The sequence below is a fragment of the Astyanax mexicanus genome, chromosome 1 (genome assembly GCF_023375975.1).
Source record: "Astyanax mexicanus isolate ESR-SI-001 chromosome 1, AstMex3_surface, whole genome shotgun sequence".
NCBI lineage: Eukaryota > Metazoa > Chordata > Actinopteri > Characiformes > Acestrorhamphidae > Astyanax > Astyanax mexicanus.
The window spans coordinates 48,941,812-48,956,796 of record NC_064408.1 but is presented as its reverse complement, the minus strand read 5'-3'; the positions used below and the strand labels follow the sequence as shown (position 1 = coordinate 48,956,796).

General features: G+C 37.3%; 1 protein-coding gene across 1 annotated transcript in view; it reads right to left on the bottom strand.

Annotated features, from left to right (window-relative positions):
- Positions 1-8,340, bottom strand: part of moxd1 (monooxygenase, DBH-like 1) — a 61,085-nt gene extending 52,745 nt beyond the window's left edge. The window contains exon 1 of the mRNA XM_007233468.4: positions 7,807-8,340. Coding sequence (XP_007233530.3) covers positions 7,807-8,154 — 348 coding nt within the window. The 5' untranslated portion in view covers positions 8,155-8,340. The remainder of the gene's footprint in view (positions 1-7,806) is intronic.
- Positions 8,341-14,985: the final 6,645 nt, after the last annotated feature.

Sequence of the window (14,985 nt, the reverse complement as noted above, 5' to 3'; positions counted from 1 at the left end):
TAAACTTGTGGTTAACTACAACAAACGTCTCACCGCTGTGCTTGCAAACAAAGGCTTTGCCACTAAGTATTGAGTGTGTTTGGCAAGAGGGATCAAATACTTATTTTCCTCATTGAAATACAAATTAATTAAAATATATTCTTTAAAATTATATTCTTGATTTTTGTCTTGATATTCTGTATCTCCATGTTAGAATATATCTACCATTAAAAGTGCAGAAGGATAGTGTCTTTATTAGTGGGCAAACAAAGAAAATCAGCAAGGGATCAAATACTTCTTGGACTCACTGTATATATATTTTTACAGGACAACACTGAAGATTTAACACTATGATGATACAATGTAAAGTAGTCAGTGTAGAGCTTGTATAACAGCATAAATTAGCTAACATCAAAATTACTCAACACAGCCATTTATGTCTAAACCACTGGCAACAAAAGTAAGTATATTATAATGATATTTCTAATCTTATGTAGAACAAAAAGATAAAGCAAAAATGTTTATTTAAACACTAGGGGTGTGTTTAAAAAATATATAATTTTCATCGATCTTCATTTGAATGATGTAGCACAGGAGTCGGCACTGAGGGAAGTTTCTGTAAAAAATGTAAGTAATTCTTTTCTCTTTTTCCACTTACTGCTGCCTGTGTTTATAAAACTAGTACATTTAACACTGTTTTAAGTAGTGTTTCAGTGTTGTTTCCACCTGTACTTTATTAGTAAGTTTATAAGTAAGACCTGAATGGCTGAATCCACCGTTAGCTTAGCGGCTTAGCCATTTCACTGGTTAAGCTAATCCTCCTTTAGCCGGGTTTCCTAGCCTTACATGCGGCCAGGGCTCTAGCAGCATCAGGTGGTCGGAATAGCTGTAGATTAACCTGTAACTTAATAATTAGTAATTTAATGTGTAAATAGTGGAATTATGATCGTGTTCTCTTTGAAGCGCTGTTGCTAATTTAGTGATTTTGTCCCCAGAGATGAACGTGATTACAGGGCCGGGAAAGAGGAACTAAAATGTCAGTATATACACTACAGGCCAAAAGTTTGGATACACCTTCTCGTTCAATGTGTTTTCTTTATTTTCATGACTATTTAAATTATAGATTCTCACTGAAGGCATCAAAACTATGAATGAACACATGTGGAGTTTTATACTTAACAACAAATGACCTGGCCTCCACAGTCACCGGACCTGAACCCAATCCAGATGAATTGGGGTGAGCTGGACCACAGAGTGAAGGCAAAGGGGGGCAACAAGTGCTAAACACCTCTGGGAACTCCTTCAAGACTGTTGGAAAACCATTTTAGGTGACCATCTCTTGAAGCTCATTGAAAGAATGCCAAGAGTGTGCAAAGCAGTAATCAGAGCAAAAGGTGGATATTTTGAAGAAACTAGAATATAAAACATGTTTTCAGTTATTTCACCATTTTTTGTTAAGTACATAAAACTCCACATGTGTTCATAGTTTTGATGCCTTCAGTGAGAATCTACAATGTAAATAGTCATGAAAATAAAGAAAAAGCATTGAAAATGAGAAGGTGTGTCCAAACTTTTGGCCTGTACTGTACATAAACATAGTGGATCCCAAACGCGCGGTCTAGTAGTTAACTACCCCACAAGCCTTGGGCTTTGGACCCAGCATTCTAACTATAACAATCTGCCTCCTGTTAAAAGTCACTCATATCTTCTTGTCTGACCATTCTTCTGCACAGAGTGTGGACTATGTAAGCAGACAGTTCAGTTACTGTCTTATAATACATAAATATTAACCAAAGTAATAGGACACCTGCAGACAAAAAAATCAAGGGTATTAAGAATAGCTTGCCCTGCTTTGTCTTTACTTTCCAGAGAAGTTTTTTTAATCATTCTTAAGCATTGCCGTTAGGATCTGATTGTATTCAGTAAAAAGATCATTAATATGTTCATCCCTTAATGGTTTAGGTGAAGGATGTAAAGCTCTCTGAGATTTCAGCTGTCAGTTTCCACTGTGATTAACATAGAGAGAAAATGGAAGATCACAGGCACAGTTCTAGTTAAGACCTGAAGTGACAGACCATGAAAAATCTCAGATAATCAGAGGAGAAGGATGGAGAGAACAGTAATAGTGAACCCACAGATCAGCTCCAAACACCTACAACATCATCCTGCTGCAGATGGAGTCACTGTGCATCATTCAGCTATTTAGTGCACTTTACACAAAAAGAGGCTGTATGGGAGAGAAATGCAGAAGAAGCCTTTTCTGAGCACACGCCACAAACAGAGTCGCTTGAGGTATGCTAAAGACCATTTGAACAAGTCAGCTTCATTTTGGAATAAGGTTCTGTGGACTGATGAAATTAAAATTGAGTTATTTTGAGGGTGGTTATTTATGCATGGACGAAAAATAACACATATTTTCAAGACAAACGCTTTACTGCCCCCCACAGTAAAATGTGGTTGCGTTTCTATCATGCTGTGGGAATGTGTTCAGTGCAGGTACTGGGAATCTTGTTCAAGTTGAGGGTCTCATGGATTCCAGTCAATATCAGCAGATTCTTCAGAACAATGTTTAAGAATCAGTGAGAAAGTTAAAGTTGTGTCGGGGCTGGATACTTCAACAAGACAATGACCCTAAACACTAAACACTGCCTCCCCGTAGCAAGACCTGAACTCAGCAAGACCTGCTGAGTTAAAGGAAAACATGGCGACTCCCCTGTTCCTTACTAGTGTTGCATAATGAGGTGCACCTTCTGTATGAAAATAGACCAGAAAAGACTTTTATTGATGGTGCTCTTTATAGTACTGTTGGCTGATTTTGTTTAAAGAATTATTGCAGACTATCTGTAAATCTTATTAACTTAATTTCACTTCTCAAATATCACTGTCTGCTTTACGATATATTTAACTGAAATTGCTGATCCGAACAACCAGTATGTATGCTTTTTTCTTTTTTTTCTGAAGTCCACACTGTCTGTATATAGTCAAAGTTATTGAATCACTGGTCATTGTGCAACAATGTAAAATACTGTTATACACTGTATGTGATCCAACATACAAATATACACAGTATACAATTTCACAATTATTATATATTATTGAGTTCAAGTCCATTTATTGTACAATAAGTTGATAATGTAATTATTGTAACAGGCGTAGTTGTGGCCCTAGTTGTGAGCCTGTATCCTGCTGGTGCCCCAGTCTAAAACACTGTTAATTATCTAAGAATCAATACTGATAAAACCCTGATCTGAAATTAGAGCTCTAGTTAAAACTGGTGTGCTAGAACTAGCAAATCTGACTGGTTCAAAAAACCCAACAGACAACTCAGGAAGAACTATTACAACATGTTCACTGATGTACTGCTCTCTGTTCAGAAAGACACAGAGGCCGTATGCAGTGGCAGTAATTTAAGCTTACGCTGACTGTGATCTCCAGTGCTATGCAGAGAGTGTTTGATGGTAAGCCAGATCACAACAGGCTGGCTTCCTCATTTTGATCACGGCAGTAAGTAGGCTACTGTAGGAAAAGCCTCCTTTGACAGATTTCTGGAGGGCATTAACAGCTGAGACTGAAAATTAAGGCCGTCTAGAAAGTGTCTGCTCCTTTGAGTTTTATAAGGTAATAAAATTGGATTTTAGAAAAGGTAATGGGTGTGAAAAGACTTGCTTTAATGCAGCACAAGCCGACATGACTGGTACTTCACAGCTGATCTATTTGTTACTGTTCTTGACTGTCAAATTCCATCAAATCAACTACCAAAAAAATGCTCTTTAATTAGAACATGTGTGCTCAATAGAAGTAGCTGTGGTATTACCATGTCAAGGGAAGATATTGTGTATTTATGGGGGTGGTTAAAAACAGACAGAAAGACAAAGACAGAAAGACAAAGACAGAAAGACAAAGACAGAAAGACAAAGACAGAAAGACAAAGACAGAAAGACACCGAGACAGAAAGACACCGAGACAGAAAGACACCGAGACAGACAGAAAGACACCGAGACAGACAGAAAGACACCGAGACAGACAGAAAGACACCGAGACAGACAGACAGACACCGAGACAGACAGACAGACACAGACAGATAGACAGACAGACAGACAGGGTTAAGGCATCTGTTACTCAAGTCTACAAATGCACTGTTTTCCATGTAGTTTATTAACAATAAGTTGTAAGACTCGAATTCCACTTTTTTTCCCCAAAAAGATTCACAATTAATAAAAGTTATAAACTAATGTATATTCAATTAAGTGCAATAAATATTTGAGCTTTTAGCAAAATATAACTTAGTACTTGTTGCAGAAACTCTAGTTTGGTCTAGTCGGTCATTGGGTTTCACACATCCATGAGGGATTTTCGCCCACTGCAAAAATCCCCAAATCAAATCAAATTGAAGACTTCATCGATGTCATTTGGCAACTGAAAGTTTAAGTTTCTTCCACAGATTTTTTTTATTTTCTATTTCTATTCAGGATCTTAATCTGCTTCTTCTTAAATCACTCCTTTTGTTGCCTTGGCTGTGTGTTTGGGTCATTGTCATGCTGGAAGACCCATCTACAACCACCTATCTTCAGTGTTCTGGCTGAAGCCAGCAGTTTCTTACTCAGAATTCTATGGTTCACAACCCCCGTTAATCAGCTCCTTAATGCAATAAAGTCTTGCTCAGTTTTGGTCTCATCTGACCACATCACATGCGGCCAAGCCTTCTCTAAATCGTTTAGGTGTTCACTGGCAAACTTTAGATGGGCCTGTACATGATTCTTCTTAAACAGATGGCCAGCAGGATCTCAATCTATTACAGTGAAGTGTGTTACTAATGGTCTTCTAGGTGAATGGGCTTCCAGCCTCCTTGAGATCATTAACAAGCATCTTGTTCCTTCCTAAGAATCATCCTTACCCTCTCTCACAAGATGAGATCTTGCATGGAGCTTCAAAGTGAGGGTGATTGCAGTCTTGTAGCCTATCATACCCTTGGAAATGTCTACAATATTATCCCTGGTGTTTTTTGACAGCTGTTTAGTCTTGCCCATTGGTTTGTATCGAAGGTACTGATTCTGTGACAGGTGTATTTTATACAATATAGCAAGGCGAGATTAATAATACTTTCATGGGCACATAAACTGTTTATGGGGGTCAGAATTCTTGCTGGTTGGTACTACTGTCTATGTAAGGGGTTAAGCTTACAAAATCAGCAGGGGATCAAATAATTATTTTTCCCACAGTATACCCCAACTTCTCAGCTGAATGAAACACCCACATGCACCCCAGCTCCTCCCTTTCTTCCATCACTCACCATACCAATCGGGGATCCAGATTGACCTGGACTATAAGTCAAAATATTTCTAAATCTGCTCTCCTGTTAAATTCCAGGGTTTATTATGTCCCATGAAGCTTGTGTTAGTGCAAGCAGTGCAAAAATATATTAACCCAAGTAACCACAATGAAGAAGCAAGGACTGCCTCCACAACTCATTTTGAATATTGATTTCCTATTAAAATAAAAAATATATACACTGCCTGGTCAAAAAAGTCTCCAATTGGATTTAAGTAAGTAAATGATGTGGGGTTGATGCTACAGGTGGTCAGGTTTAGGTTTGGCAACAGAACGTGCTGAAAGAATGAGGTCAGCTGACTACCTGAATATACTGAATATAGATCAGGTTATTCCATTAATGGATTTTTTCTTCCCTGATGATACAAGAATATTCCAAGATAACAATGTCAGGATTCATGGGGCTGAAATTGTGAAAGAGTTCAGGATTCGGGGAGCATGAGATCATCATTTTCACACATGGATTGAGAGTTCACCACAGAGTCCAGATCTTAACCTCATTGAGAATCTTTGGGATGTGCTGGAGAAGACTTTGTGCAGTGGTCAGACTCTACCATCATCAATGCTGCTGCAAGATCTTGGTGAAAAATTAATGCAACACTGGATTGAAATAAATCTTGTGATGTTGCAGAAGCTTACTGAAACAATGCCACAGTGACTGCGTGCTGCAATCAAAGCTAAAGGCGATCCAACAAAATATTATAGTGTGACCTTTTTTTTTGGGGGGTGGTGACTTTTTTTTTTTCCAGGCAGTGTAGTATATATTTAGTGTAGGCAGTGTATGACTTACATTTCAGTCCAGAAAACACCTGACACAATAATTACACTATACTTTACTATATGGCCATAACCTTCATTAACTTCATAAACTTACTGAGTTTAATAAAAGTGAGAATTTGTAATTGCACTGAGCATCCTAAAAAATACTTTTAAAACATGCAGTGTGGTGCAGTCTCTTTTCAGAGTGGACGAATCTGGTGATTTTAGGACTCTGTAGGTCTCTGATCTCAGCTCTCTTCAGTTCTAATTCTGCATTTTTTTGGTTTAAGGATGTGTAAATGGACAGATAAAGACTGAGTTTGCATGTCTGATTTATGTGTTCACAGTAAGTCTTGTATCAGCACCATTGGCAGCACCATGGTTGCTCAGGAAACCAGTAAATGCTCTTATACCCAGAAAAATGTCCCGGAATCTACCAGACACCCTAAATTTAAGAATGAATATACACTATTGCTCAAAGATTTTTAGTTGCCTATATGCAGTGCTGTATGATGATCCACTAAAGCTGCTTTTTAATTTTCTAATCTTCTCAACTTTATTACTGCACTTTACCTTTCAGACCTATAATTCTTCTCTTCAATGCTGAAACTGAGACTTAGTCCAGTGTTAAGCTTAGCTAAAGGTGTTGTTGCCATGTGGGTCAGCCAGACCTGATGCTTCCTGTACCAGTTTTCTTTAAGAGTTTCCAGGAGTTTTTTGAAGATGTAGGCAATAGTACTCTCTGGCTTCATCTGTACTTTCGTAAAACAGCAGAGTCATTCTCAATAGTTAATAGTAGTTATTTGTTTTATTTTTTTCTGTGTATTTTTACACTATTTAACATTACTGCTTTTTAATTAAAAAGAAAAAAATATTAAGGATTGAGAGAACCCAATTCCATAAATGAGCTTGTGAAGTCGGTTTAAAACTTATTTATATATTACTGCTATGGTTATCACTACTAATTCACTTTAAATATAAATAGCTCTGAAAAAACTCAGTTTATGAATCAGTTTCTCTTTTTTTTCTTTTTTTTTTTTTTACTATGTATAGGTATATTTTTGAGTAAAAATGAACATTGTTGTTTTATTCTATAAACTACTGACAACATTTCTCCGATATTCCAAATAAAAGTATTGTCATTTAGAGCATTTATTTGCAGAAAATGAAAAATGTCTGAAATAAAAAAGATGCAGAGCTTTCAGTCCTCAAATAATACAAAGAAAACAAGTTCATATTCATAAAGTTTCAAGAGTTCAGAAATCAACATTTGGTGGTGCAATAACCCTGGTTTTAATCACAGTTTTCATGCATATTGTCATGTTCTCCTTCACCAGTTTTACACACTGCTTTTGGATAACTTTATGCCACTCCTGTTGCATTTTTAAGTGCTCTCTTTTTCCAGAACTGTATATCTTATTGGATTAATTTGCCTATACACAAGAGTTAGTATCCTTTTGTATAGTATGGTATTTTTATTGTTGCTATGTTGCACCGTTTAATATTACTGTAAAGTGATTATCTGAGCCTCACCCCAAGCATTTTAATGATTGTGTGTCCTGACATGATGTGCAAATGACATAAATTTGAAACTAACAATTTTACTGTGCAGTATGGTGCACACTCTATTTGAAACTTTACCAGAGTTGAGTATCTACAAAATTTTCATTAAAAAAACTAAGCAACTGTGCCCCTGCAGTAAGACAGTAAGTGGTCAGTAAGACAGTATAGTGAACTTACATGGAGGTAAGGTATCCCGTTGGCAACACCTCCTATCACAAGATCAGCTGAAGCCATGGCGCCGTTTGGAGAGAAGCCAAGCCCCATGTAGCCCCTCGTTGCTGCCTCAACTTCAAACGTGATGCTGGTCTCATCAAAGCTCCACTTCAGCGCGTATCTCCCCCCGGCGTCCAGCGCGGCGGAGTGCTGGAACCCGCTGCTGTCTCGAGACCTCTCCGCGCTCAGCAGCGTCGCGTGCAGCAGCAGCAGCAGCGCGCGGGGCAGCCCGGTCTCGCGCATGTTATTATGGGAAGTTCGTGGTTGTGTCCGGGCTGAAAGCGAGAGGAGTCCGAGGCGCTCTGGCCACATGAAGCCGCGCGTGTAGCCCGCACGAGCGCATCGGAGGAGACTGCTGTCCCCTCGCGCGCGCAGCCACGGAAAAACAGCACTTCCTCCTCGGCGGTAGAGCTGTTGTGACTTGCGCGTTTGATGCCTTTGATGTTGAGCCGCGTGTCTCGCCCTCGCGCTGCTTTGGTCTACTCTGCTGTTTACCGCCGCGCGCTTCACCTTCTGCTTTGATGTTTGGCGCGAACGACCCTATCAGCACGCGCCTCGAATCTCCAGTGTTTTGAAGTTCAAATTTAAACTGAACCTGCGCTCAGCGACCGTTAACGACCGTTAAACCACAAACACTATACATTTACCTCAGTTTAAACAGTACAGTGTACATTATTCCCTCAGTGTTAAATCAACACTGATAGTGCTACGTTAAAACTATAAGGGGAAGTTTCCCAGACAGGGGTTAAATCAAGTGCCGCACCATATTTGATTTTTAGTGGACAATATCCAATCAAAATGCTTTGTAGTCCAAATTTAGGCTTAATTCCTGTCTGAGAAACTTCCACTCAGTTTTAATTTAACTCTAACAGTGTTGATTAGCACTGGCTGGTAAATTTACTGTATAGGCTCTTTGTTTCAGTGTAACGGACAGGGATAAACCTAGTCATAGACTGTATTTTTCTTTCAAAGAAAAATCTCCAGTTACAGTGCTGTTACAAAGTCCAAGGCTAGACTTAATCCCTGTCTGAGAAACTGTTGGGAAACTTTATAGAGTAATGAAAGTTTTAAAGTGATGGAAAAGTTATGTTGTAGTGACCGAATATAAATGTTTGCATTTTAAGGTTCTGTTGAATTAATGTAACCAATTTTATGCTGTAGATATGCTTAATATATACTTAAACTTAATCTAAAGCCCTATCTCGGGATTAGTTTCTCAGGGGGTCCTGAGATAATTTTCTCTTTAACAGGGGGGTTCTCTGTGATTTTATTCTCGTCCGGAACAACCGTGCATGTGTTTTTTGTTTTAGACGTCCTCTAAGAAGGCTGAATTACCTACAGTTTTTCACTGAACTTCATGGTCCTCTGGTCGTCATCTCGCGTTTAATAAAATAGCTATTGTCTACTGCCATGTATCGTAATTACACTTAGATGACAGCATGTAGTAAAGTTCAATAGTCTGCTCACTAAACTGCATTGTGAAACCAAAACTAACCGGACCAATTGTACACAATGTAACAGATGGTGCAGACTCCAGTCATGTGTGAAAACATCTTAAAAAAATTTGAGTAATAAAAGGATTCTAGTGCCTCACTATTATTTATATGTTCTGCTGGACTAATTTAACCAGTTTCAGCATTATGAACTTAGTCTAGATAGATAGATAGATAGATAGATAGATAGATAGATAGATAGATAGATAGATAGATAGATAGATAGATAGATAGATAGATAGATAGATAGATAGATAGATAGATAGATAGATAGATAGATAGATAGATAGATAGATAGATAGATAGATAGATAGATACTTTATTGATCCCGAGGGGAAATTCTAGTCTAAACATTTTAGAGTGAAGGATTCTAGTGCCCCAGTATAAAAGTTTACATTGCATTCTGCTGGACTATTTTGACCAATTTTCACTTTCTGAACTGTCAAAAGGATTATTGTGGTTTGTTTTAAGCTTAGTTTAAAGCTTGTTATACAGTTGAATGGATTAATATTTAAACAACTGAATGGGACTGATACATACAAAATTGTTGCTCATATTTTAGTGGACCTAGTGGATCGAGTTAAACTTGTTTGAATTAAATTAAACGTAAATAAATAAAACATGAATGGGTCTGAGAGACCTGTAAATGTCGTGCTTTGGATCTAGTGGTCTAGTTTAACTAGTTAAACATTTTTGGGCAGTTTTCCAGACAGTGAATGAGTGAGGTATATAGGTTATAGTGGACCAGTGTAAGTGTAAATTTAACTTTTCATTGATTAGATAAACTTAATTAGAAAATCTTTTTTTTTTTTTGGATTAACTATTTAACTATTAGTTTGTATTTTTTAATGTCTGTATGCCATTAAGATAATCAAGATACAAACAATGGCATTCTAAGTAGTTTGGCGTGAAATTCTCTATTCTAGGAAAAATACCGGGTCAAACGTACTCTCAGTGATGGTGATAGGAAGCAGATGTCAGAAGCATTTATTGGCTATAAGCTACATCACAGCAATTAACTTAAAAGGTTATAAATGTGTTTTGCTCCCTTCATAGTTTTATGATTATTCTGAGAATAACTAAATTGTATTTTTAACATTCAAGAGGACTACATGCAGAGAAAAACAATACTAAAAGAACATGTGTTTCCAGATTAACCACAAAATTACCATCATACTCTTAAATGTTTTTCAGTTCACTCTAACCCACCCAGTTTAACTTTTTATTTTTAAGTCAAAAACACTCATTAACAGCAGCAAATATAACCCATTCAGATTGATGCAAAACTCGGCATGTAGTCTCAGACTGGTATGTAAATGATTTCAGGTGTGGTCTGATTAGGTACTGGCCACAAAAGAGTGTAAAGTTGCTTCCTTCGCTGCCTTATAAAACAATTGTGCAGTTTACCTCTTGGTGGGAGATGCCTCTACGAAGCAGTCGACTTTAAGAGCAGACACATTACTAAACCGAGAAAATAAGTATAAAGACCTTAGAAAACTTTGAGGATGCAGGATCTACAGGCACAGCTGCAAAATCTGTGGGCAACTGTGCTGCAGGATACCATAAAGAAACCTATTTGTCGTCATGCCCAACAGTATCTCATATTGTATCCAGGCTAGAGGCATCCACCAGGGTACTAGAGCCATCTTTCAATTTTACAGTTTTCTAGGGTTGAAATGATTCCTCAAGTAATTCGAGTTACTTGATTTAAAAAAAAAAAATTGATCGATTAATTTTCTGTGTCTTGAGGAGTCATTTAATTATTTTTAAAATGCAGAGCACGGAATTTAGCGTGGACTTTTAATGTGAAACAGAGCGCTTAGCTTTACGTTACCCACGCACAGGAAGCAGGTAAATTTAACTTATAACAAATCAATGAGATTAACATTAATGTACCTTACTAATATAACGACAGCGCTGTGGAGTGCTGATTATTGTTAGTTTATTACAACGGAGACACATTCTAGACTTAACACTGGCTTTATGTTAACAGTAAACAAGAGATCTGCGCGGGACTGCTTTTTTTACCCGGTCCCATGTGTTTTTGTCCCGTTACCGCCCGCTAATTATTATAATTTTCTTAGCGATTTAATAATTTGCGGGAGCGGGACCACATGTTAACGTGGTCCTGCTCCCGCTTTGCCTGGATTGATTAAACTCCCGCTCCCGCCAATAACAATTCAGTTCTCTAGCGCGCCGCAACATATTCTGACGCGGGAGTGCAAACCCATCTTTTCAACACAACTTCTCTATAAGCATCGACTCTCTCTCTCTCACCGACAAAGGTTGCTAGGAACCTGGGTGTTATGATTGATGACCAGCTCTCCTTCACGCACCATGTGGCCTCAGTTGCTCGATTCTGCCGCTTTGTGCTTTATAACATCAGAAAAATTAGACCGTTTCTGATGCAACAGGCCACCCAACTCCTGGTACAAGCAGTCGTCATCTCACGCCTCGACTACTGCAATGCCCTGCTAACTGGCCTCCCGGCCTGTGCAGTAAAACCACTCCAAATTATGCAGAACGCAGCAGCACGTCTGATCTTCAACCAACCAAAATGGGCACATGTCACTTCGCTGCTCATTGAGCTCCATTTGCTACCAGATGCTCGTATCAAATTCAAAGCTCTTACAATCGCCTACAAGGTGATGACAGAACAGGCTCCTTCCTACCTGCAATCACTCCTGAAGGCTTACGCTACCTCCCGGCCGCTGCACTCCTCCAATGAACGTCGCCTCGCTTTGCCAAACATTCACACAAAGCAATCCAGACTGTTCTCATACAGAGTTCCCCAATGGTGGAACAAACTACCTTCCACTACCAGATCAGGAGAATCTCTCGCTATCTTCAAGAAACTCCTGAAGACAGAGCTCTTCAAAGAGCACTTACTCTCTTAACACCTCTAACACACTAACTACTTCTTACCTCATTTCCTTCTTCCCCTCCTTCAGTCCTCTATCCCCTCATTTCCCTTCGACCTCCTTTAAGCCCTATCTAAAAATGTTTTACCTTTAACTTCTATTACTTTTGTACTTGACTATTGTAAGTCACTTTGGACAAAAGCGTCTGCCAAATGTAATGTAATGTAATGTAATGTAATGTAATGGGAGTGCAGACCTCTAAACAAAGGTGGGCTCTTCGACAAAAAAAAAGAAAAAAGGTCAGTAGTACTCTTTCATGTTTCACTACACCCCAAAACCATTTTACCCCAGATTTCAAACAAAAAAAGTTACACAAAACTAAGATAGAGTGTATAAGTGTAGCTGAGGTGTGTGAATAAGACAATACTTTTGGCTGGTATACTTACAAACTAAATTCAAAATATGTTAGGTGGAGTTTCACTTACTGTAAACATAAGGTGGAGCATTTTAAATGTTACTGACGCTAATCTGGTGGAAATCTCACTCGTCAGGTTGAATATTAGTCATGTTAGGACATGTCTTGCTTTCGGGCAGTGAGTAGGTTGTTTACGCTTGATGCTTGCATACTTTCAGATCAACACATGATGACTTGCTTGTAGATACTGTATGTTCTGTCACTTTAATATTGGACTTAAGAAGCCCTGCGCTAGCCCTTCCAGTGGTGATAAAGATATTCATATTCAGGACTTTGCAGACACATCCCTGTGCTCCTACGTCTGTCGTGATTATTATGCTTGAAAGAGAGGTTAAGTGGATGATGACTGAATGACTGAACAAATGTACTCAATGCAGAAATGAAAAGGTTTTCAAAAGCAGCGCCGGATTTGTCAAGAGCTTTTGACATGATCTTTTTTCTTTAGGATAAAAAAGAGCTCTACGCTTATGAAAACATCAGCTAAGCCTTTAAGATGGAAAGGAAAGCCTTGACCCTGTTCTGGAGGTGAAATGTAGTTCACCAATGCGTTTTTTTATGCGTTGCTCAGGGAAATGAATGAGTCTTTTAAGAACAGAAAGTTATGAAGAATTAAATTGAAAAATCTCAAAGACTCAAAACAGCTAATAATGATCTGCTTGGCTCATCAGTTACACTCTTAAAAAATAAAGGAGGTACAAAGGTTGCTTTTTACACACAATTTTTACACACACCAAGGACAGAAAGTTGTGAAGAACTCAATTGGAAAAGCTTAACGACTCAAAATGTATCTAATACTGATCTGCTGGGATCATCAGTTACACTTCTAACAAATAAAGGAGATAAAAAGATTGCTTTTTACAAACACAGCAACAGATGTGTGTGTTAAGATCTTTTAAAACGCTTAACAACATGTAAATGTGTTTTACTAAAGTAAAAAAGTCTCTTTATTGTGAAATGCTAAATTAACTCAGCCTTCAATCTTTATTGGCCATTTAATTCTGTTTGAGCAAGCATTTAATAATGATACAAAAACAGTGTAAACTCTAAAACTGTTCCTAGTTCCACAAGGAAAAAAGCGGAAAGAGAGGAAATATATATATATATATATTTTTTATTGTGCTTAAAACATATTGAGAAGTGTCTAAGTATGCTATATATATACTAATATATACTAATATTTACATAATATATAGCAGATGTATGCACTTACTTAAAATATATTAAAATTACATTAATATTATGCTTTCATCAAAAATTTAACAGTAAAATTGGATCATACTTTTTAAAAAGTACAATATAGTGTATTTTAAATCATTAGACTACTGTGAAGTACACTTTTGGTATAATGTAATTCAATATACTTCTAAAATACTTATTTCCAATTATACTTTTGTACATTTTAAGCAAAGTGTGTTAAAAACAACTGTTACTGTAGTTCACTGAAAGTACAATGTATCATGTAACTTTTTAGAAAATAAAATAAAATGACATTTGGTAATTAAAAAAATAATACAGTGTTAAATATTATTTAAGTGTCAAATAGAAAATTTTAGAAAAATAGAAAAAAATTTGTACAGTATAATAAAAGTATAGTATAATAAAAGTTTTTTTTTACCCTTCAATGTATACTAGAAGTGTGCTACTTACAAAAGACAGAATCAATAAGCATATTTGTACTCTTATGTAAATATATTTAACAGAAATTCTGAGTACATTTCTAATATACCTGGTGTATAATAGTGATACAGTTGTAATACTCATTACATGTATTATAATTTGACTGTAAGTATATTTAAAATATGGGGTTACATACATGAAGTAGTATGTTTAAAATGTTATTTAAGTATATTTAAAATTGTTCCATTTTAGTACCGTTAAGTGCAGTTAACACAATTTAAATAGGACTTTTGAACTATCTTATACAATTAAAGTATAATAAATACAACAAAAGTTGTTCCATTTTAGCAACAATGTGTCTACAAACACACCTTAGTGCACTATAGCATAATAATGCTTTTTTTCACTAGGGTGGTTAGGGCTTCACACCAGAAGCTGCAACTTACTGGGTCAAAGGGTATCTTAGGATCTAATTTCATAGTGTGCACCACAGATATTGACCTAGTACTCACAATTTAAGGGGTTGTGTTTGCCTCCAAGTCCCTTAAACCCTGAGTATCTCGAGGGGTGTTGAACCCCCTGTTCTTTCAAGCTAATACTTGAAACTTGAAACAGTTCCCTGAGAAAGGAGAGGAATTTTAAGTGGACGTGCTGTATGGAAATAAGGGGTTAAATACTAGACTCTCCTGTTCTGTAA